Source organism: Sitophilus oryzae, unplaced genomic scaffold (genome assembly GCF_002938485.1).
Source record: "Sitophilus oryzae breed Bouriz unplaced genomic scaffold, Soryzae_2.0 scaffold_1178_pilon_pilon, whole genome shotgun sequence".
In the NCBI taxonomy this organism is placed as follows: Eukaryota; Metazoa; Arthropoda; class Insecta; order Coleoptera; family Curculionidae; genus Sitophilus; species Sitophilus oryzae.
In genome coordinates, this window is record NW_022145813.1 from 381,845 (window position 1) to 404,424 (window position 22,580).

At 32.7% G+C, this 22,580-nt stretch overlaps 1 protein-coding gene across 1 annotated transcript in view; it reads left to right on the forward strand.

The window, feature by feature from the left end:
* LOC115890491 (tubulin beta chain-like) overlaps window positions 1–22,580 on the forward strand; it is a 37,655-nt gene that overhangs the window by 1,150 nt on the left and 13,925 nt on the right. Inside the window, exon 2 of the mRNA XM_030910738.1 lies at window positions 19,349–19,457. Coding sequence (XP_030766598.1) covers window positions 19,349–19,457 — 109 coding nt within the window. The remainder of the gene's footprint in view (window positions 1–19,348; window positions 19,458–22,580) is intronic.

Sequence of the window (22,580 nt, forward strand, 5' to 3'; positions counted from 1 at the left end):
GTTTCAAAAAACATGTGCCATCTCTCGTGGGGAGATTCCTCTCGTTAAAATAAGTTTTTTTTCACATCACCATAGGTCCGATTCTGATTTGTTTCGTAACTATAGGGAGTTAGTGTCTTTATTTTTTCGATTTATTATAAATTTTCTTTCAAGTACTCTTAGCGATTCGAATGAAATTTTGACCGTAAAAGTAATAATAATAAGTGAGACATATTTTAATACAAAAAAGTGTCGACATATTCACCAGGGACGCATCTGTTTAACCACTGGAATATATTTTTAAAAAAAGCTTTCGCCACTGACTTTTTTTCTGTTGTTAGCGAATTAGTGTAAGCCGTTTAATGTCGATTAAAAGTTATCTCTTGATATTTTGTCGATTTCGGCTTCCTTGATGAGATAAACGCAATTTTATTAATTTATCTTGATCCCAGTCTAATAACAACCTTTAAAAAAATTTAATATAGAATTTAAAAAACTTGCGAAAGAATTAAATTAGTACTCATTGATTCCTCATTAAAAAAATATGAAAAAAAGTTCCTATGAACATGGGTATGGAAATGCATAGTTTTAAAGTTACAGGATGTTCTTTTTTAAGTTCGGTTTTTGTTTGTAATTATCTTAAATACCATTATATTTTATTTGAATTTGTTGTAGGTGGGACTAATAATAGTAATAATAACTAGTAGTACTAATATTTAATAATAAATTAGATAAAATAAATAATTTATTAATTTTATTTTTATTTCAATTTTATTAATTGCGATTAATAAAATTGCGTTTATCACATCAAGGTGGTTGACATCGACAAAATATCAAGATACAACTTTTAATTGGCATTAAACGGCCTATACAGTTTTGCTACCAAAAGAAATAAGTCATTGGCGCACATGCTTTAACCCCTTGTAGCAGAATCGGACCTATGTTGATATGAAAAATAAATCTTATTTTTACGTGAGGAATGTCCCCACGATAGATAGCACATGCTTTTTGAAACACACTGTGAATATTTCTTTTTTTTTAGTTATTAGTTAATAATTGTGACTAAACGTATTAATATAAAACTTTTGTTTGGATAGTTCCTTTAAAATAAGTCACTTAATTTACATTGACATTAAGATAATAATTTTCTTGGTTTTGCATTACATTTACAGAATTTATTTATCATACTTATTTGTTGTATGACTGATAGTGTATTAATCACTCGTTCTCCATGCATATCTACTGTATGCACAGCAATAATTATTGCTTTCTTTTTATTTATAATTAAAACACTATTTTTTAAATAAATAATTACAAAATAATTAATTAATATGTAATTACAAAACCTCGAACTGTGTCACAAATATTTGACACTAACGACTTAGGGACAAAGTTTATAAACAGAGTCTTAAGTGCAAATATTTCGATAAACGAAAGATGTTTTATCTTTACTGATTTTCAAATAAATCCAAAATAACCAAGTTATTTTACTTTGAAAAAAAATAGATTTTTGCTTAAGTTTTGAGAACTACTGGATTTTTCTGTTTTCTTTCTTGTAAATTTAATCTACTACACCTAATGTGGCTATATTATCAAGAATATGTTTTTAACTAAAACAAAAAATAGGTACCAATTTTTTTTTCGAAAAATACCAAATTAAAAAAATATACCACCCCTAAAAATATTTGCACTTATTTAAGATTCACCCTGTATATAATTAATGTTTAGTTCTGTAAACTTTGCTAGAGACAAGTTGAATTTATTACAGAACAACTTTTTGCAAACTTTATATTTTTACCACTGAAAACGTTTGCAGAACATTAATTAAAAATGTATTATAAACAAATTAAAAAGCCAAACAACATGATTTCTTCCGGTCTACTTATATACCAGGTCTGAATGTTAAAATAAATGTCATTATTGTCTGCTGAATTGGAGCATATAAACTCGACTTTTTTATTAATTATTTTGACCAGCGCTATATCACATGAGATATACCAATAACGGTGATGCTATGAATTATTGCGATATTACGGTTGCAAGTAATAAAAAATCTGTTAATAAAAGTATTGATTGTGAATTAATATTTCAATTACAGCTAAAAATGTATGGAAATAAAAAATAATTGTTATTGAATTAACAATAATTATTGTTGATATTGAAGCTAAATTATCAAGAAAATTGATTATTAAAACAACTAGCTAGCTTTTTGAAATTTATAGTTTTAATTTCTTGGTAAATTTTTTATTATTTATTCATCTGTATAATATCATGTACAGAATGTTCAGAAAGTATATTACATTATGCTAATAATGGTGGAATATTTTAACTTGGCACTCTTATATAATTCTCACAAATATTTAAATCGTTTTCATTTTTAAACAAATTTGCTAATAATATTAGCAATTTAGCATCTTTATTTTTTATAAATTTGTTACTTGTTTGAGGTGTTTAAAAAAATCTAAAATGTCAATATTTAATAGGTATCTAATTATTGATAAAAATAAATTTTGCTAAATTTAGCTAAAACATGGTTTAGCAATTAAACAATTAACAATTTTATAAATAATTAAATTTTGCACCTAATGCCCGCAAAATATACAGTGCGTTCCATTTAAGTTAAAGAAGTTATTGCCATTTAAAGTTGGTAATTAAAAAAATTAGATACCCTGTATAAGGTAATATTATTTTTATGATTGCAACACAATATTGAGAAAAAAAACTACAGTGCCATTATTTTGATTGAAAAACTAAAATGCACCTAGAGAAATAAAGCATAAATAAAGCATGTAAATAATAGAAAATGCATTTTTTCAAGATTGATGAATATTTCAAAAACGGTAAGATTGTGTGAGGTAAACTTTTCATTAATTTGTATATTAAGTAAACAAAAAAAAACTAATTGTAGTGCATTATTTAGCTACAAGCTACAATACTCTGTAAATTAAGTGAACACCAATTTTAGCCACACTGTATGTCATTAAAGGTACGGAAATTTTAAAAAATGTTATGGGAAGTCTCAACATTCATACACTTATTTTCATTCAATAAAATTTAAAGAGATTGTTTACATTACCCATAATTCTCATGAAGCAAATGTATAACGGTAATTTGTGGTATAAGCTTGTATAATCTCAAATATCTATATGAACATTAACCACGTCTGTATTTCTAATATAGTGATTCAGACACCTTGAAAGGTTTAACGGATTATTTATTATGTATAATTAGAAGCTATTTACGGCTATTATTCTTAAAATATAAAACAAAATCGACAAAAAAATGCTGTTCTACTTTCCGTACACGATCTACTTCGTTGAGATATACCTATGTATACAGGGTGATTCTCTAAATAAAAGAACAGTAAAGCAAAGCTGTCTGTTTTTTTGAATTTATACTATGACACTTTGATTAGTACTTTCAATTACGCTCTTTTTGATGTAAGTAAATACGGTATGATCGAAAAAAAATGGCGTCAATGATAGCTTGGGAATGACAATCGATAATAATTTTGGCGAGGTTAATCTATAGACAATAGAGAATTGACATAAAACTTGTCAAAATTAACACTAATTATATATAGATTAAAAAAAGATAAACGTTTCCAAACACACAAATCTATTTTCAAAAAAGTATTTGTTAGTCAAATTTTAAACTAAATCATTTAAAAATAGTTTTTATTCAATATCTAGTATATGTAGAATGTAGAATGTTTAGGAGGGGAGTTAATCACCGCGACCTCACATATCTATTGTGTCTCCCTTTCTTGAGTTATAACGAGCTATGACTCATCATATAGTCCCAGGGCTTTTAAAAAAGCCAGTATCTGAGACGGCTCTACAGAGGCCAGCTCTCCATCCTCGACATCAGCCATACCAAAGTTTACGCAATGGTCGTCGTCTCGGCGCACTCAGTGATAAGGTGTTCTGGTGATTCTCCATTTTCCCTACTGAATCTGCATTACCGTTGTTTCTCAGCTTCAGCCTATTGAGGTGTTCGTTGAGGAGACAGTGTCCTATTAGAAACCCCGTGACAATCCGAAGATTGTTTTTGCTTTTTGATGCGGGTCAAGTAATGATATCTAGGGCTTGACCTCGCCAAAATTATTATCGATTGTCATTCCCCAGCCGTCTTTGACACCGTGTTTTTTTCAATCGTATAGTACCAGTAGGCATCATGTCGCAAATAGTATTGTCGTATAATGATGTCGCCATTTAAAAAAAATGTCGATGTCAAATTTGAGACAAACTGTATAAAATTTTCATACATAAAAAAACGCAATTTAGAATTCTATTTGAGGCGTTCCCGAGTATATTTACCAATAATTATTTCTGATTTCTTGTATTTATTTTTACTTAGAAAATCACCCTGTAGATAGATAGATACTTGGAACAATTTGTATGGTTTTGTAATAATATTCAATTCAAGTTCGATGACTCTTTTGAGGTTAGTTGAAGGAAACAATTACACTTTCAATCGATCAGTTCAATAATTAACGAATATAAAAAAAAATCACAATTATTTATGGTTCAGTGGAAATGTAACCGTGAATATAAACGCATTTTGCATGCCGGTTAATAACATTAGTAACTAGAAAAATATGTTATCTTTATTAGGTAGACTGAGATACACGTATACTGCATATAGTTTGACTCATTAACTTTATTACAGGGTGGAGTTAAAAAACAGATATCCTAATGGAAATTATATGGATGCATATTATTATCGTCTTATACAGGGTGTCCCAGAAATAAGTGCAAATATTTTAACTGGTAGTATAATTCAACCCCAGAAACACGCCTATGAAGTTTTTTTCGCGAAAATTTTTTTTGAAAATTCGAAATTTTTTTTGGATTTTTTTTTAGTTTTTAGTTAAAAAACATAATTTCTCGATAATATGGTAACATAGGTATTAGATTAAATTTACAAGAAAGAAAATCCAGAAAAGATCCAGTGGTTCTCAAAATGTTAGCAAAAAATCAATTTTTTTTGAAATTTTCAAAGTAAAATAACTCCGTTATTTTGGACTTATTTGAAAAACGATAAAGAGAAAATATGTTTCTTTTATCGAAATCTATCACCCCTTAAAATATTTGCACTTATTTCTGGGACACCCTGTATAGTCTGTGGTCATAGAATAGAGCAATTTTGTTAAAATATTTTCAAGGTAGTAGTGGTTCTGGTTAGACAAGGACTTGATATCAATTTAATTAATTGTTTTAATACAGGGTGGTCCGAACTGTATTCCAGAAACTTTAGCAGCATATTTGCAGATAGAAATAAGTAGAAAAGGTCATAAAACTAAAATGTATGTCCTGAAATGCTTAGTTTCGGAGATACAGGGTGTAGAAGTTTTATTTTTATTTCGAATTTTTTCCAAATAGTTTATGAACTAGTGTCAATATTTGGATGAAAATTGGTGTCTGGGAGTTTTTACATGAGAAATTTGATTTTGATGTCAATATGACTCCTGCTTGTAGAGGGCGCCACCTGAATTGGTTTGAAGAGTAATAAGTTTTCGTCCGTACCTGTAAAAATTACTGAGTAAAAAATATACATTTACGACGTTTTTTACGTAAAAAAGGTCTCTTCGTAAATATCGCTACGAGTAATGTTTCTCTAGATTATTGGCATCTAAATTATTAATACTGGCCATCATTGACATAAATTAAACATATTGACTAAGTAATTATTAGACTGAAATCATAAATTTGAAATGTGCTTGTGCCAAAAGTTCAACGGAAACTGTTTTATCATAATTTTTTCGCATAAAAATTTATGATTAATTTAAAAAAAATAAAAATTTCACAAATTTATTATTTCAAAACAATAACAACTATCATGACAACTATCTACTCAACGTGCTTATAAATATGAGATGTATATTTTTTTACTCAGTAGTTTTATACAGGTACGGACAAAAAGTTAGTACTCTTCACAACAGACGTGTAAAGGTGGCGCCCAATACAAATACTAGTCATATTAACATCAAAATCAAATTTCTCATGTCGAAAAACTCATAGACACCAATTTTCATCCAAATATTAACGTTGCTTCAGAAATGATCTGAAAAAAATAAAGATGAAACTTCTACACCCTCTATTTCCAAAACTAAGCATTTTAGACAATACATTTATACAAACTTTTTTACTTATTTTTATCTGTAGAATATGTTGTCGAAGTTTCCGGAATACAGTTCGGATCACCCTGTGGAATATTCTATACAGGGTGTTTTTAAATTAGTGCAAATATTTTCCGGGTGGTAGATATCTAGACAAAAACACATTTTTTATTTACGATTTGTAGAATAAATTAAAATATCCGAATTTTTTAACTTTGAAAATTAAAAAAATAATGCTTACATATTTAGAACGGCCGGTATCAACCGAAAATCAGCCTGCATGATTGACCCTACGTTCCCACATCACTTGATTGACAATTATTTGTTGTTACAATAATATTGTATATGCAATATTTTGCGATTATAGGATCTGCAATAATTTGAAGATTTATTCTTTCAATTGACCTGAAAATAACTGTTATAAATGTCACTGATATAATTAAAATTAATTTTTTCGTAAAAAAATATATATTTGGTATAGAAAATTAAAATTATTGTAAACTTATAAACGACACACAAATTGCAGGATACCGTTGTGGGTACCGCAGGATGGGGCTAACTGCTTGTATTTCCCGGAAAATTTATAGAAAAATATAAATTTTTCAATAATTTTTTTGAAAAAATACCAGTTAAAATACTGCCACTTCTTTAAGGGACACCTTGTATATTATTGACAATGAAAATCTTTTAGTCGAATTACCCCCCAGTGTACTTTTTGATTTACCAATCGTAAGAGTTCCTATTGCAACATCCTGTATAGATTATTATACTACAATAAAGTAAACTATACATAATGTGAAAGCTATTCCAGGGCTTAAACGTCTTTTTTCTTATAAATCGGGTATAGTTCAAGTAAGTAGAAAATTATGTTTCTGTCGACATGTAAATTATCTTGCTCTTAAAGTACTCTAGTTTAAAGTCTGTTTAACGCGCAATCTTACAGAAGTTCTTCATCACTCGTCCCAATTCATTTCTCTCAGTCGCTATGTTTAAACATTCTCTCAACTATCGTTAAAAATAGCTCTAGAAGAGTATTTGTCGCCGTTGCGTCGAGATATCTCAAATATTACCCTTTTAAAGATAGTGATGTTCCATTACATCGATCCAAACAAAACATCGATATTTTCAATACTGGGCATCATTTTTATTCTATGCAACGACAAAATTTGCCTCTACTCTTATTTTATGTATCAATAGTAGATACTTTTACTATACAGGGTAGTTCAAATTGTATTCGGAAAACTTCGGCAGCATATTCTGCAAAGAAAAATAAGTAAAAAAGTTCATATAAATTTATGTCCTAAAAAGCTTCGTTTCGGAGGTACAGAGTGTAGAAGTTTCAGTGTCATTTCGATTTTTTCCAAATAATTTCTGATATAACTCCGATATTTGGATGAAAATTGGCGTCTGGGTGTTTTTGACATGAGAAATTCGATTTCCGTGTCAGTATGACTCCTACTTGTAGGGGGCGCTACTTACATAAATATGTTTTAGATCCCTTGGAGTTTAATAACTTTTCGTCCGTACTTGTATTACACTACTGAGTGAAAAAATATACATTTCTGTTTTCTTATTACTTTTTTTACGTAAAAAGATCTCTTGTTAAAAATCGAGTAATGATTCTGAAGATATTTAGAATCGAAATACTCAATACATATCATAATTGACAAAAATTATACATATTGACTGGACGATTATTAGTCTGAATTAATAAATTTGAAATGTTTTTGTACTAAAAATTGAATAGAATCTGCATGACGCATCATCTGCATGAGGAATATTCGAAATGGGGCCTAACAATAAATACAAAAAATACGGAGTACCTACATGGTAGTGGGTGATGACGAACGTGAGGATTTGGATGTAGGAATCTGCAACATTAAAAATGTCTGTTCATTTAAATACTTGGGTGTCACTCTTACAACAAATGGAAGAAGTACAGAAGACATTACAAATAAAGTTGGTCAAGGAAAAAGAGTTATCGGTCAACTTAACTCTTTGTTGTGGAGTGACAAATTTTCCAAAAAAAGACAAAAATCTTACTATATAAAGTCATTACCACTTATGGCACTGAAACGTGGGAGCCATTGACAGCAAAATACTAAGTTGGTTCGGACACCTACGAATGGATGATAACCGATGGACAAAAATAATTTATTCATGGACACCAGGCGAAAGGCGGAAACGTGAAAGACCACCTCGAAAATGGAAGCAGGGTGTAGTTGATGGTACGAATTCAAGAGGCCTTCAGGAAGAAGACTGGACAGACAGAAATCTGTAGAAGTTGAGAAACGGGAGACGACGAATGTCGTAACAAATCCGCAATATATACAGGGTGTCCTAGAAATAAGCGCAAGTATTTTAACTGGTAGTATAGTTCAGCCCCAGAAATGAGGTTTTTTTCGCAAAAAAAAAATTGAAAATCCCAAATTTTTTGATATTTTTTTTGGAAATTTTTTTAGTTTTTAGTTAAAAAAGATAATTTCTTGATAATATGGCAACATAGGTAGTAGATGAAATTTACAAGAAAGAAAATCCAGAAAAGATCCAGCAGCGGTTTTCAAACTTTTAGCAAAAAATATTTTTTTTGGAAATTTTCGAAGTAAAATAACTCCGTTATTTTGGACTTATTTGAAAAGCGATAAAGAGAAAATATGTTTCTTTTATCGAGATCTACCACCCCTTAAAATACTTGCACTTATTTCTGGGACACCCTGTATATACATATATTTTTTACGTAAAATATTACGTACATGTATATTTCACTCAGTAGTTTTATACAGGTATGGATGAAAAGTTATTACTCTTCAAATCATTTAAAAAACATGTAAGTGGTGCTCCACTACAGGTTAGAGTCATATTAGAGACATCGAAATCAAATTTCTCATACCAAAAAACACTCAGACACGAATCTTCATCCAAATATTGACGTTAGTTCAGAAATTATTTGGAAAATCCAGAAATAAAAATGAAACTTTGTCACCCTGTAGTTCCGAAAAGAAGCATTTTAAAACATACGAACTTTTTTACTTATATTTATTTGCAGAATGTTTCCCAAATGCAATTCGGGACCACCCTGCATACTATTAAAATATTATTATTTAAATTTATCTCTGTTTAAAAAAAAGTTATCGTCTATATTTAATTCTCTACGGTTATAGTCTACGAAAGCGTAGAGCTGCCGCAACATTGAAAAATATTTTTAGCAAAATTTACACTTTTTCTGTAAATTTACAAATTTTCTGTAAATTTACACTTTTTCTGTCAATTTCTGCGTTAGTGGCAACAGTGGTGCGTTATTCTACGAGTAGTAACCATCGAATTCCTTTCTACGCCAGTTTATTCACAAAAATCTTCACTAGTAAAGACAGAATTAGGGAACCACTGCGGCAATTAATTGAAGGATTGAAGACATGCGTACTATAAATCAAAAAATATTAAGCAATATCCCAGTATATCCCCAAGATATATTTTGTTCTGAAACCACACTCTCTTCAAAAATACTTGAAGAATTATTCCTCATCGTCTATACTGAACCTGGGCCTAACACCCGTATTACAGAAAATCGGGTGATCTCTTATTTTAGGGATTATGTATTGGATTTCAAATGTGTGTGATATAATAGTATGCATTTTTTTTTGTTTAATATGTTTTCTAATATGCTTTTAATCGACCCCGAAAGTATTGTCACCCTTTCCGATGCATTAGTGTTTGCAACAGGATCTGATTGGCCTCCACCTCTCGGATGACGTAAACTTAGGGCATAACCATCCTCTAGCAAACATGTCAAAATTTCTTTGTGGTTTAATCCGATTTGAAAGTAGGTTTTAATGTATTCGTCCACAATCTCTGATGAATATATGTACTACGTAGGCACAATAGCAACTTAATCAGCGGAAAACAATGCTCACTTGTAACTAGTGAGTAACGAACAGGTCGATGCCGAGATGTCATCCTGCTGGGTAGTCATTTCGCATGCAATTTACAGAAAAAGTGTAAATTTACAGAAAATTTGTAAATTTACAGAAAATTTGTAAATTTACAGAAAAAGTGTAAATTTAACATTTACAGAAAAAGTGTAAATTTTCCTAAAATTATATTTCATTGTTGCGATGGCAGCTCTACGCTTTCGTAATAGTCACTATCAAAAATGACCATCACACTGATTTATGGAAGAAAATGTTTTTTTTTCATGTATTGAAATAATATATCGATGTAAGAAATATCGATGAATTTGTCTCGTGAACAGCTTTACTTTAAATTAGTCAGAGGGGCAGATAGAATACTGGGAGATTTCGAAAAATCTATTTCCGCCCGTGAGACTCGTGCCAAGTTTGTATATTGAAAAAGAAAAAGAGGTTCGTCGCACAGGAATAAATCTGGATGGAACGGAGGACAGTTCTCGCGTCCTCTTTCACAGATTGATATTTTTGGATGGGGAATTTTTAGGAGGTATTAAAGTGATGATGGAATTGCTGACTTGGTGGTCTTGAAGTTATTGTTTGAAATTGTCGGAAAGTTGCTACTAAAAACATAATTTTATTATTGTGCTATACAGAGCCGTTGTAAAGAGCGGAAACCATCTTCCATATTTACTTATTAACGTGTACCATTTTTAATCATCATGAGTAGTTTTTACATCATGAGTTGGTATACAGTTCAATAATATCAACAATTAATAATAACAATAACAATATTAATTATCATAATACAAAATAAACTAGTTTATATTTAATGCGGGCTGATATAATATATCAATGTATGTACTTAGATATTTTCTCAATTATATATACATATATAATATTATAAAATTCATACACGCATTTGCATTATTTTGAAATACCCGTTATAAAGTTATTTACAGAAACGTTATATTTAACTGTTTTACGATAAGAAGGGTTCTATGAAATGTCCATAAAACTGATATTGATAATATGCATGAACAGTCTTTGAACCTTTTATATAGGAAAGAACAGAATGTATAGTATAATAATAAGATCAAACGAACTTACCTTAAGTGATGTTCGATCTTGATTATATTACTGTTCCGTCGAAGTAAATAAATGTCTTGTAGTAGTACCCCCGCTTCCCGCTCCGGACCACAGATTTTTAAAGAAAGAAGCCTACTTCCCCTAGCACGTCACTCTCGGCTCTGACCTTCGGTATCATCCAGTTATTTTAAAGTTGTTGTTGCAAAAGGGTAATGATTAATTTTAAAATTCTATATGTGTATCTATTTTAATTATTCATTTAGACAAATGGAGAAAACTCTGTTCTGTGGAAGACTCTCTGCGTTACAGTTCCTATTACAATTTTTAGCCGACCATACCAGTAGGTCGAGATTCAGGCCATTCGTTTTCTTTGGGGGGCTGGGGGTTGGTATGGGAGGGGGTTAAAATTTTTAGATAATCGTAACTCCAAAATTACAGTAGCTAGCGAAACGCGGTTTTCAATTTAAGATTAGGAATATTTGCAACAAAATTTGTAATAACATCAAAATCAGTCAAAGTCGCAGTTTTTGAGATAAAAAAAATTGAAAAATTCCTTTAGTTTGAAACTAAAAGAACTGCCTACCAACTTTTTATTAACATATTTTAGTATGGGCGGCTATACGTGCCTCCCGGCGCCAATTTTTTTAGTCTTATGATATATTAATATTTAATTATCAATATCATTTCAAATCATTTCAAACCGCATTTAACTTTTCTGCTACTTCTTTTTGTTTAGTAAATAAAACATAGCGGCATTTAAAAAAACAATAAAAATCAAAACATTTTTGAAATAATTAAAATCAACAGCAGTCGTTTGTGTGAGTTCTAGAAGAGGGTGAGCAGAGCCTCTACATGAAAAAACCTATACTATCACATAGATAACATAGAATACCAGGGGTGGAACTCTGTAACTAAATAGCGGTCGGTAGCGATGAAGAATACTGACCTTGGCCGTAGAGTTCCACCAGTGGTATTCTATGTTATCTATGTGATAGTATAGTTTATTTTTCATGTAGAGGCCCACCCTCTTCCAGAACTCTGTACGATCGGTAGAGATGAAGAATACTGTCGCTTGCCGTTTAGTTTCTACGGTCAAGGTCAGTATTCTTCATCGCTACCGATCGCTATTTACTTACAGAGTTCCACCTCAGGTGTGTCTAAAAAGTGGCACACCCCTATAGCTTTTTTATTTTTTCAGATAAAAAAACGGAATTTGGTACGTTAGGATATGACATAAATCAGGATTGATTGACGTATTCAATCCTTTTCGCCCACCTGTTTCACCGGAAATGACTACAACTTTTGGTTTTTAAATGGCACCCTCGGTATTTTTTTACTTTATTCGATAGAAAATGACACTCTGAATAGAATGACATATCATATGTCAACTTTTGACATTTTCGCTTAAACTTTTGACATTTTCGCTTAAATTTCAATCTAGACTGTTTATTCAATCTAGGCTGTGTTAACACTAATTTTTAATTAAGTAGCCTTGGAAAAATATATTTGATCGTCTAATGTTTTTAGTATGTTGTTCTGGCCGGTTAAAAGATGCCCAAATTATATTTTTGCTGGCCTATTAGCATATTTGAAAAAAGCATTTTTTTACGAATAAAGTTGGTACCTACGACAAATTTGGTATTCCGAGTCAAATTGTCATTATGAATTGCATAATGCAACTTCAAATAAACCATATTCGAAAATGTCAAAAGTTGACATATGATATGTCATTCTATTCAAAGTCTCATTTTCCATCGAATAAAGTAACAAAATACCGAGGGCGTCTAAGTACAAGCTATGAGTACTACTTATAGCTTCTTAAAAGCTTCTATTCCAAGTTCAGTCAGGGACACTCTTTATAACTAAATATTCTCATGTATAAATCTTCTAAAATAACTTTCAATTCTTAACATTACATTGGCATTCTTAAAATTCCTGTTTAATATTACAACCAAACTTTTTTCCTTACAAAAATAGTAATAAATGCCTTAATGGCGTCCGCTCCATAATAGCCTTCCTATTTTTACGAAGCTTATCGTTTTCGAACGCATTGTCGTAAAAATACAACGATTAGAGCGAAACCCATTGAATAAATAACTAGTCTGGCGCCGTCTCCGGGCTGTCTGGAAGGGCTACTAAGTTCTTTGTCCATTTTCTAAGGGTGATTTTGCATGTTCTACCTAATCAGAAAAAACACTTAAATATGCCACAAAATAGAGGAAACGGCTGTAAGTTAAGATTGACTAAACATTTTTATATTAATTTTAAGGTCAAGACACAGCTTAAGTCAATATTTGGTGGTTAAGAACTAATTATTATGAATTTATAAGTCAGTGTGGCTGTGTGGATGCATTCGTAAACCTACTTCTATTACTATTAGAATTTTACAGTGGGTAAGGAAGCCACCCTTTAAATAAAAAGACTAGAAGAATGTTTGGGAGGGGGATTAGTCACCGCGACCTTAGAGATCTATTGTGTGTCCCCCTTTGTTGAGTTATAACGAGTTATTATAACTCATCATACAGTTTCAGGGTTTTGACAAAAGCCAATATCTGAGACGACTTCAAAGAGGCTAGTTCTCCATTTCCGATATCAGTCGTACCAAAGTTTATGGCACGAGTGGTTGCCGTCTTGGCACACTCAGTGATGAGGTGTTCTGATGTTTCCCCATTTTCCTCACAAAATCTGCATTTGCCGTTTTTTCTTGGCTTCATTCTATTGAACTGTTCGTTAATGAGACAGTGTCCTGTTAAAAACCGCGTGACAATCCGGATATTGTTCTTGCTTAAATCAAGAAATATCTTTGATTTTTCTCGGTCGTAAGTTCTAAGAAATTTCTTCGACTGTCTTAGACCGTTGGAGGATTCCCATTCCAGGTTACGGATGGAGTCTTTCAAGTTCTTGAGTTCCGCTTTAAGTTGGTTTTCACTTGGAAAGCAGAACGGTTCTGGTCCAGTTAGTGGAGTGTTTGCTCCTTTTCTAGCTAGATCATTTGCTTTTTCATTGCCTTCTAATTCTTGGTGAGCTGGCACCCAGAGTAGGAGGACTTTATTTTCTATCACTAATTTGTTCAGCTTCTCTAGGTATTCTTTCTTTCTTTTACAACTTCGAATTGAGTTGATCGGTTACTGAGTTAATCGTTTTTAGTGCTGCTTGACTATTGGATAAGACGACTATTTCCTGTTTTCGATAGTTTCTATCTAAGATAAATTGTACGCATCTTTTGATAATACTGGATGCTGGGGTAGATGCCCATTGATTCGGAGTATTTAGTTTTTAGCCCAAAATACTCCCATCCCTGTCCCTGCTTTGGTTTTGGAAGTATCAGTATACCCAGTGGTGGATACAGAGGGGGGTTCATGGGGCCCCGGCCCCCCCTAAAATGTACGAATTTGGTTAAAAATTAGGCGTTTGGGTTTAAAATGGCTCCCTAAATAGCATATTCTACATTACTTCTTATTTGGGTCCCCCTAAAATAAATTCCTGTATCCGCCCCTGAGTATACCACGTTATGGTATAGTCTTTTACATGCCGAAAAAATTTGCCGAGATTTTTCTTAATGTTGTACATTCTTGGTATGCCATCCACTGGAAGGAGTGAAATCTTCTTTTTGAGCATGTTCCCTTCATTCTGCATTCTACATAGAACTAATTATAAAGTAAAGGAAATAACATATACTCAATAAAGACCAACAATTCCAAAAAATCGTATCATTTCTTCAAAAATGGCATGTCATGACGTCGACTCCTTCTCTAATGTGTAAATACCGTATGATCGAAACAAAAAAACGGCGTCCATTTGGCTTGGAAATGAACATCGATTCCATTTCCTATATAATTTTCCATATAAAATGACAGCGATCTTCATATCTTGGCCATCGCTGACGCCGTTTTTTTTTCACTCATATTTTATAACATAATGCATAAATAACACAATTAGTATGTATTAGACTCCTTTAGTAGTTAGTCTTTATTTTTAATAACGTTGATTCAGAAATCAGAAATTAATATATAAAGTTAATAAAAATATTTATTAAAAAATGGGATCTATGTGCATATTATATAGAAAAAAAATTATGAGATAACAAAGATTAAAAAATGAATATTTATCTAGAACAGATGCTTACATGTAATTATTGTTTTTCGCGGCAATGAATTAATTTAATCGTTATGAAGCTGTAATTATAGGTACTTGATAATGTTCCCAGGTTTAATAAAAGTAGATTATTGTAAATCCATTTTTTTGTGTATGTCAAATACGATTATTTTTATTTTATTGCATTGGTTGGAGTACCACTTAGAAACGGAATTTAAAAACCACAATAAATGGATTATATAGGAAATACCGTACGATTCTAAGTAAATAAAATTAAGCAGGCCATGAAATAAGAACTTTAGTTTGGTAGCTCGTTCAGGAATCACTGTGAGAGTGACTTTTATTTAGCAGAAATTATTTTCCTTTTAATACTTATACAGGATGTCCCAATATTCCGTGGACATAGAACTACTGGGTATTTTTGGAATTAAAGTACGTTCATTGGGCAGAATTTAACTCTATACAAAAGTGCTTCGTTTGTCCGCTGGAGGGCATCAAAATTAAAAAAAATAATCACATTTTTCAGATATTTTAAGAACCGTTATTCCGATTTAAATTATATTTGGGGTGTCTATGTTTTGATAAGTGCTTTAATATTTGAATTTCACAAAAATCAAGAAAAAGTACGGGAAAAGTGAGAACTACCCCCACCCCTACATAAATTTTAGTATAAATATTTTCCCACTTCACCGACGCCAGATTTTCTTTTCATGAAATAATCCCACTGGTATTTACTACATTTTTTGTCTCTTGTAAAAAAACGCAACATTTTTTTGTTTTCAACGCATAGTTTTTAAGAAAAAAATTTTTGGAGAACTCATTTTTCCAAATCAGACCTACAAAATATACAGAGAGTTCCAATATCCTGTGGACGTAGAACAACTACGTATTTTTTGAATTAAAATAAGTCAAAACCATTTTTGGGAGTCACTTTCGAAAAAATAATTTTTTTTCTCAAAAGCTATGGGCGGTGGTGTTTTTATACAAGAGACAAAAAATATAGTAAATATTAGAAGGACCATTTTAGGAAAAAAAAATCGGTCGTCAGTTGAATTGGAAAATATTTACACTAAAATTTATGTAGGGGTGGGGTAGTTTTTGCCCTTCCCGTTCTTTTTCTTGATTTCTGTGAAAGTCAAATGTTAAAGTAGTTAGGAAAACATAGACGCCCAAAATCTTATTCACATGGGAATAGCGGTTCTTAAAATATCTCAAAAAATGTGTCTATTTTTTTAAAGTAGCAACTTAGTAGGTAAGTACTTTTCTATAGAGGTGAATTGTGTCCAGTGAACTTATTTTGATTCCAAAAATACACACCCTGTATATTTAATTTTGAAGCAGTAAAACTAAAAGCACTTAAAGAATCTTATCCAAAGTCGTCTGTATTTTTCTATTTTGTGACGTTATGATACAAAATAATTCAATTTCATATTTTGCTTGTAACTTAATAATTTCCTTTTAAAGACGAAATGAACTTATAATTGAATATATCGGATATGGGTTTACTAGCATTTGTTTATCTGGTGGTTTATTATCAGAATAAGTCTATTCGTTTAAAAACAAAGATAGATAAAAACACAACTGGACTAAAGTCAACGACAAGATAAATGCTTTTCCTGTCTGATAAAATTATCTTCATTATACATAAAATACAATTAAACATCTCCTCTTATTAAAACAGTTTAATGAGGGGAGTAATAAAATATAATTTGAGATTCATTTTCTTCCTGAAATGTCCTGGAACCACTATATTTTTTTATAAAAACAGGCAGTTGTTATTTAAAATACGTAGTAATTAATTTTGAACTGGTTAAATAGCTAGTTTATAACAATGACGATCTTAAAACGAAGAATACTAATTCCAGATGTTCTAATTCCAGAGATAATATTCGCATCATCTGGGATTTTTTTTATTAATTAATTTACTTTGCTAAACTTGACTTTTTTGTTAGTTATTGCTTAGTATAGACTAAAAATGATAAAATAATTTTTTTTATTATATTTCAAATTTGACATTTATACTAATAAATTAATTTAATAATTATTTGTATTTGGAAAACTTTCTTTGAAAAAGTTGTTTTACTTTTAATTTTATACACAATTTCACAAGTATATCAATTTTCAGCCACCTAGATAAAATATTTTTTGTCTTATTTTAACCAATAGCAGCTGTTTCTCGACGTGAACAGTAGCAAATATAAGATGGTAGACCGTTTGTCAATCAAATATTTATCTAACGGTCATATTGTTTAGTTAAATTTATAGAATCAACGTATAATTTAATTTAGAAATAAGAAAAATTTAATTTAGTTATAAGAAAATACTTAAATAATGCAAAGTATGAGCAACTTTCTTATTTATCGTGAAATTCAAATTTAGATTACATGTTGGAAATTAAATTACACAATACTAAATGTCAATAGTCAACATATACTTTTCATACCCTACTTATAAAATTGCCTCTTTAGACATTTATCTTATACAGTATATTATCAAACAAAAAAAATTATAAGTAATTCTTCAACTATTTAACTATCCTCAGAGAGGGTCTTATTTTCTCGGCAATACGTTAAAGATTACACTTTTTTCCATATATATGGTTAAAATTTGTACAGGGTGTCCCATTTTCGTGTGTTTTGCAGAGTTCTCATTTATGAGTAGAGATACAAAAATGCTATTTTCACATCACTGTGCTACTTTTTTTTATGAAACTCAAGATGCTACACACAGATTTATCCTAGCTCTCTTAGTTTCTGAAATACAGGGCGAAATTGATAATGTTGCACCCCCTTCGTATCTCGGTGATATTATAACTTATCGAAAAGTTGAAAACCGAGTCCCATGGAATTTTTCACATAGAATTCATTGGCGTAACTAGATTTTTGCTGCGAGCTGTTATTCTTGAAACATGACCAAAATTTATGTTTTTTAAATGGGATTAAAATAAATTAATTAATTAGTTTGCCCTGAGTTTGTTAAAAATATAACATATACTCTATATTTATTTTCATAAACAAAGTAAAAAATGCATTATTTTAGTGTTAACATAAGCGGTCGGTTTAAAATAGGTAATCAAAACAATCGAGTATTCGACGTCAAAGTTTGGTTATTGGCTATTCTACGCTAGTTACTATGTGTTGAATTATTACACAAGTGCATTAAAAATATCAATAACTGTGACAGCGTGTTATCCAAAACCTTTACAAGTTTATTTTCAGTTCAGTTTATTAAGACAACATGATGGAAAGCAAAATTAACTTGTTAAATTAAAATAAATAAAATTATAATACCCTTTTAAACTAGGTTTATTTATGTTAAAAAGTTAAAAAATGTATTTTTAGCTTGGTTATGAAAATAAGTATAGAATGTGTTATATTTCCAGAAAACTCATGCCAAAACAAATAAAAAAAAATATACAGGGTGTCCATTAATAAAAACATAAGTTTATTGAGTCATATTTTGGAAATGACAGTTCCCAGCACAAAACTAGTTACGCCACTAGTTTCTACGTAAAATACTCTGCAAGACTTAGTTTTCACCTTTTCGTTAATTTATAAGATAATCAAGATACGAAGAAAGTATTTGTCGAAAAATGGAAAATTCGCCCTGTATTTCAGAAATCAAGGGGTCTAGGACAAATCTGTGTGTATCATCTTTAGTTTCATAAAAAAGTAGCATAGTGATGTGAAAATCGCTTTTTTGTATCTCTACTCATATAAACGAGAACCCCCATCGAAAATGAGACAAACTGTTTCAAAAAATGATTTTAAAAGTTCGACCATAGAAACACCTTGTTTAGCAATTTTTTTTAAACGTCATATTTAGACCTGAGAGCAAACAATAAATTTTTCTTGTCATATCTAATTCAAGTGAAAGAAAAATAAACTAACGCCGAAGTCAATTTCAATAAATAAAATATCCCATATGATGTGGATTATTAAATATTACCCTTGTAAAAATACAGATAAAAGGCTATTACACAAAATCTGCCGATACTGTATAAACAATAAGCCTAAATAACTTTAAAACCGCTAAAATTAAAACGACCTTGCTGAGATGAATATGAATATGTCTGACTATGTAGACACAGTCTAGGATTCTAGATAATATAGTATATTCCTTGGGTACAGAAACTTTAAATAATACTTTTCTTTATTTGCAGTTCTGGGAAGTTATTTCTGAGGAGCACGGTATAGACCCCAGCGGCACTTATACTGGGGACAGCGAACTACAATTGGAAAGAATCAACGTCTACTACAACGAAGCTACAGGTACTTTGACTATTATAGTTTTTTTAACACTTTATGTTAAACCATTCGTTTAAAGCATACTCAGTACCAGCTAGTCATCTTTGCTTGTTTAAGTATCCGTGTGTTAATTCTCGTACATATGCCATCAATGTATCAATGTCAGAGCACCATTCTCGGTCGTTTCTTTAAGTCCGGTTGACACGGTACAAGTGTACTTTGATCAGGGGTCCAACTAGACATTCATTTTTAGGGGGCTCTCAAGTCTTTTGGCGGGCGGCGGCTTAGGTCACTATAAGATAATATTTGTTTCACGCTAAAACCAATTTTATACAACCCTCAACCCCCGCCCCCCCTTTGTTGCACCACTGACTTTGATCAATAAACTTGGATGCTGCTATATAAATATACTTATATGAATGTTGCACGCGTCTCACTGGTACGCTATTTGTATTGTATTAACTTTTAATTTTTAACTCTATGGTATTAACTTTTTTATCCAAGTCGAGTTGGAAAGCTTCGTAACATCCAAGTAGGCTGGCTAATAACTTACTGGTATAGGATATTGTAGAAGAATGTAGAATGAGTAAGAGGGGGGGGGGGTTAATCACTGCGCCCTTAAAGATCTATTGTGCCCCCCTTCCTTGAGTCATCACACAATCTATAACCCATCATACCTCTGTTGTAGAGGGGAGAGGGTATTTCCCATCCTCCTCTGACAACAGTTCTTCCTCCGAGGGTACACACCCTTCCACTGTTGGAGTTTGGCCCTCCGTGCCGCTCTTCACAGTCGAGGAGCTTGCCTCCGGCTGAGGAACACGTGAGGCGGAGGCTGGAGGATCTGGCTCCATTTTCTCCACCTCTTTAACTTGGTCTCTCCTTAGACCTGATACCGGTGTTGTCCCGTATCTATAATAGAGAACATGTCCCCCTTTATCTATTGCCTCCTTGGATTTGAGGTCAATTCCTATTGTGAGGACCTGACCATGACCCTCCTCCTTCGGGTTGATGATTTGCCAACTCGATGTCCTTACATTGAAGTTCTGACCTTGGATAAGGTTCAGCAGGTGGTGTCTTTCCCCTTGCCCCTCGGCAGAAAGACCGTTATGGCCGCCCCTTTAGAGATGTTTTCTCCCTTCACTGCAACCAGTTCCGGCCCTTGCCAATTTTTAAGCTTAGGTGCGATTTCCACCAACCAATTCGCCGATTCTTGAGATACACAAAATCTATGAGGATCATGCCCAGCCGAAAGTGTATCCCCGCAAAACGCAGCTAACCTACACTTTGTAGACCATTGTATTGCGATCCGATCGTCCCTACTTCGTCCAGTATAGCCTCTTCTAGAGACTTTTGCTGGTCGGTGGTCAGAGCAACCTCTGGGAAATCCTTTGGCAGCACCGCCATTTTCACTTGTCCAGCAATAGCGGCAAAGCTGGTGATACGTGCCTGCTTGCCTCCCGGTGTTGGACGGCTTTCCATCCTAGCTTTTTTCTCTCCCTGCCGGAGAAGAGCTGACAGGTTCTCGCTCCCTCTCTTGCCCTTTGATGGAGACGAGTCAGGTTGTTTAGCTCTGGGTTTCTTTACTCTCCCCTTTTCGGAGGAGTGTTTTCGCTTTTGCTTATTCTGGAGCAAGTCCTTCATGGATCAGTCGGAGGTATCTCCGTGCTTCTGCTCCGCTAAGACCTACTCCCAGAGGATCGTCCAGCCCGCCTGGTTGACCCAGGCCGAGCGGACGAAACGGTAGCTTATATCGCTTATTGGGTCTAGAGGTAGGCTCCCGACCCTTGCTGGAGAAGGTGGTAGCTTGTGTGCCACTTGTGGAGGATAATCCCAAGCAAGTGTCAGCCGTTCCTCCTAGACTTTCCTTTGGATTTGGTCCCTTGGAATTTTCATTTGTAATGTTCCCAGTGTCGCTAGGGGACTTCCTCACACCTTCACCGGTGGTGTTTTTAATACTAGATCTCATAGTGTTTCCACGAGTCGCTAGGGATAGTCGGTCCACTTCTACAGAGCCCTGCATGCAGAAGTAATGGGTAAATACAATGGGGTGCCCCCTGATGCCCCAAGGTTGAGGCCAGTAATGGCTAGTCCTCTATCTAGCCACGCATCCCTTTGACCTGGTTCGGCCATCGTAGGATTTAGGTTTTTGGTGAGGTTATCTCCTCTTGGTCCAGGCGGTTAAGCCAAGATCCCTCCACACCCTCTACCAGCGATACATGACCACAGTCAGTAGAGGGTGCCTGGTATGAGGGACAGGGGTAGCCCCGTCCGGCATCGTTATATTATTTCTTGGTGCAATCCCCTGGCCACGACACTACAGCCAGGTATACTGGATGTTATAAAGCCTCTCAACTCGACTTGGCAATACAAGCAGCATACAAGTGAGACGTGCGCAACATCCATATAAGTATATTTTTATATAGCAGCATCCAAGTGTATCTGATCAAAGAACCTTGTACCGTGGCTGGCTGTCAACTTACTGGGATGTTGGATGTTACAAAGCCTTCCAACTCGACTTTGATAAAACAGTTAATAACGATACAAGCAGCGTACAAGTAGAGAGTTATAAACCCGCCTTTAAACGAAATTTCAATGGAGCTCACGTTCACACCCCGACTTATTAGATAGTAAGCAAATTTCCATGCAAATTGTCGTATGTTGGCAAGTTAGTTTTGAATAGGCTGTGATATAAGCATTATTTTGTCAATTAGAATAAAAGATTCATGACCCCTATTGCACGATAAACAAATTTAATGGTGTGCTGCTACAAATTAAACCCAATAATAGAGAAAGACGTTGTCGACAAAAAGTCGGGTTCTCTGGCATCTTTCTAAGTTAATTGTTACTAAAAAGGTCTATAAAATTATTTCGAATTTAAATGGTAAATGATTCATTCCCGCGAGTCATGGTGTTTCCGGCTGATTTTAATTTGGAAACAAGGCGCAATGTTCTTTCTACGTCTATCAACACGTTTTGACTGAGAATGATTGTAGAATGTGTTGTTTGCAAATTAATATACCGGGTGGTGCATCGTCGTTGGAAACATAGGAAACCGAATGCAAATTTTGAATTGTCCAGATATTGTCTCCCCTGTTAATTTTACAGCAAAGTTGTAAATAGGTTTTTAAAGGTCTGCGTATGCTGAAT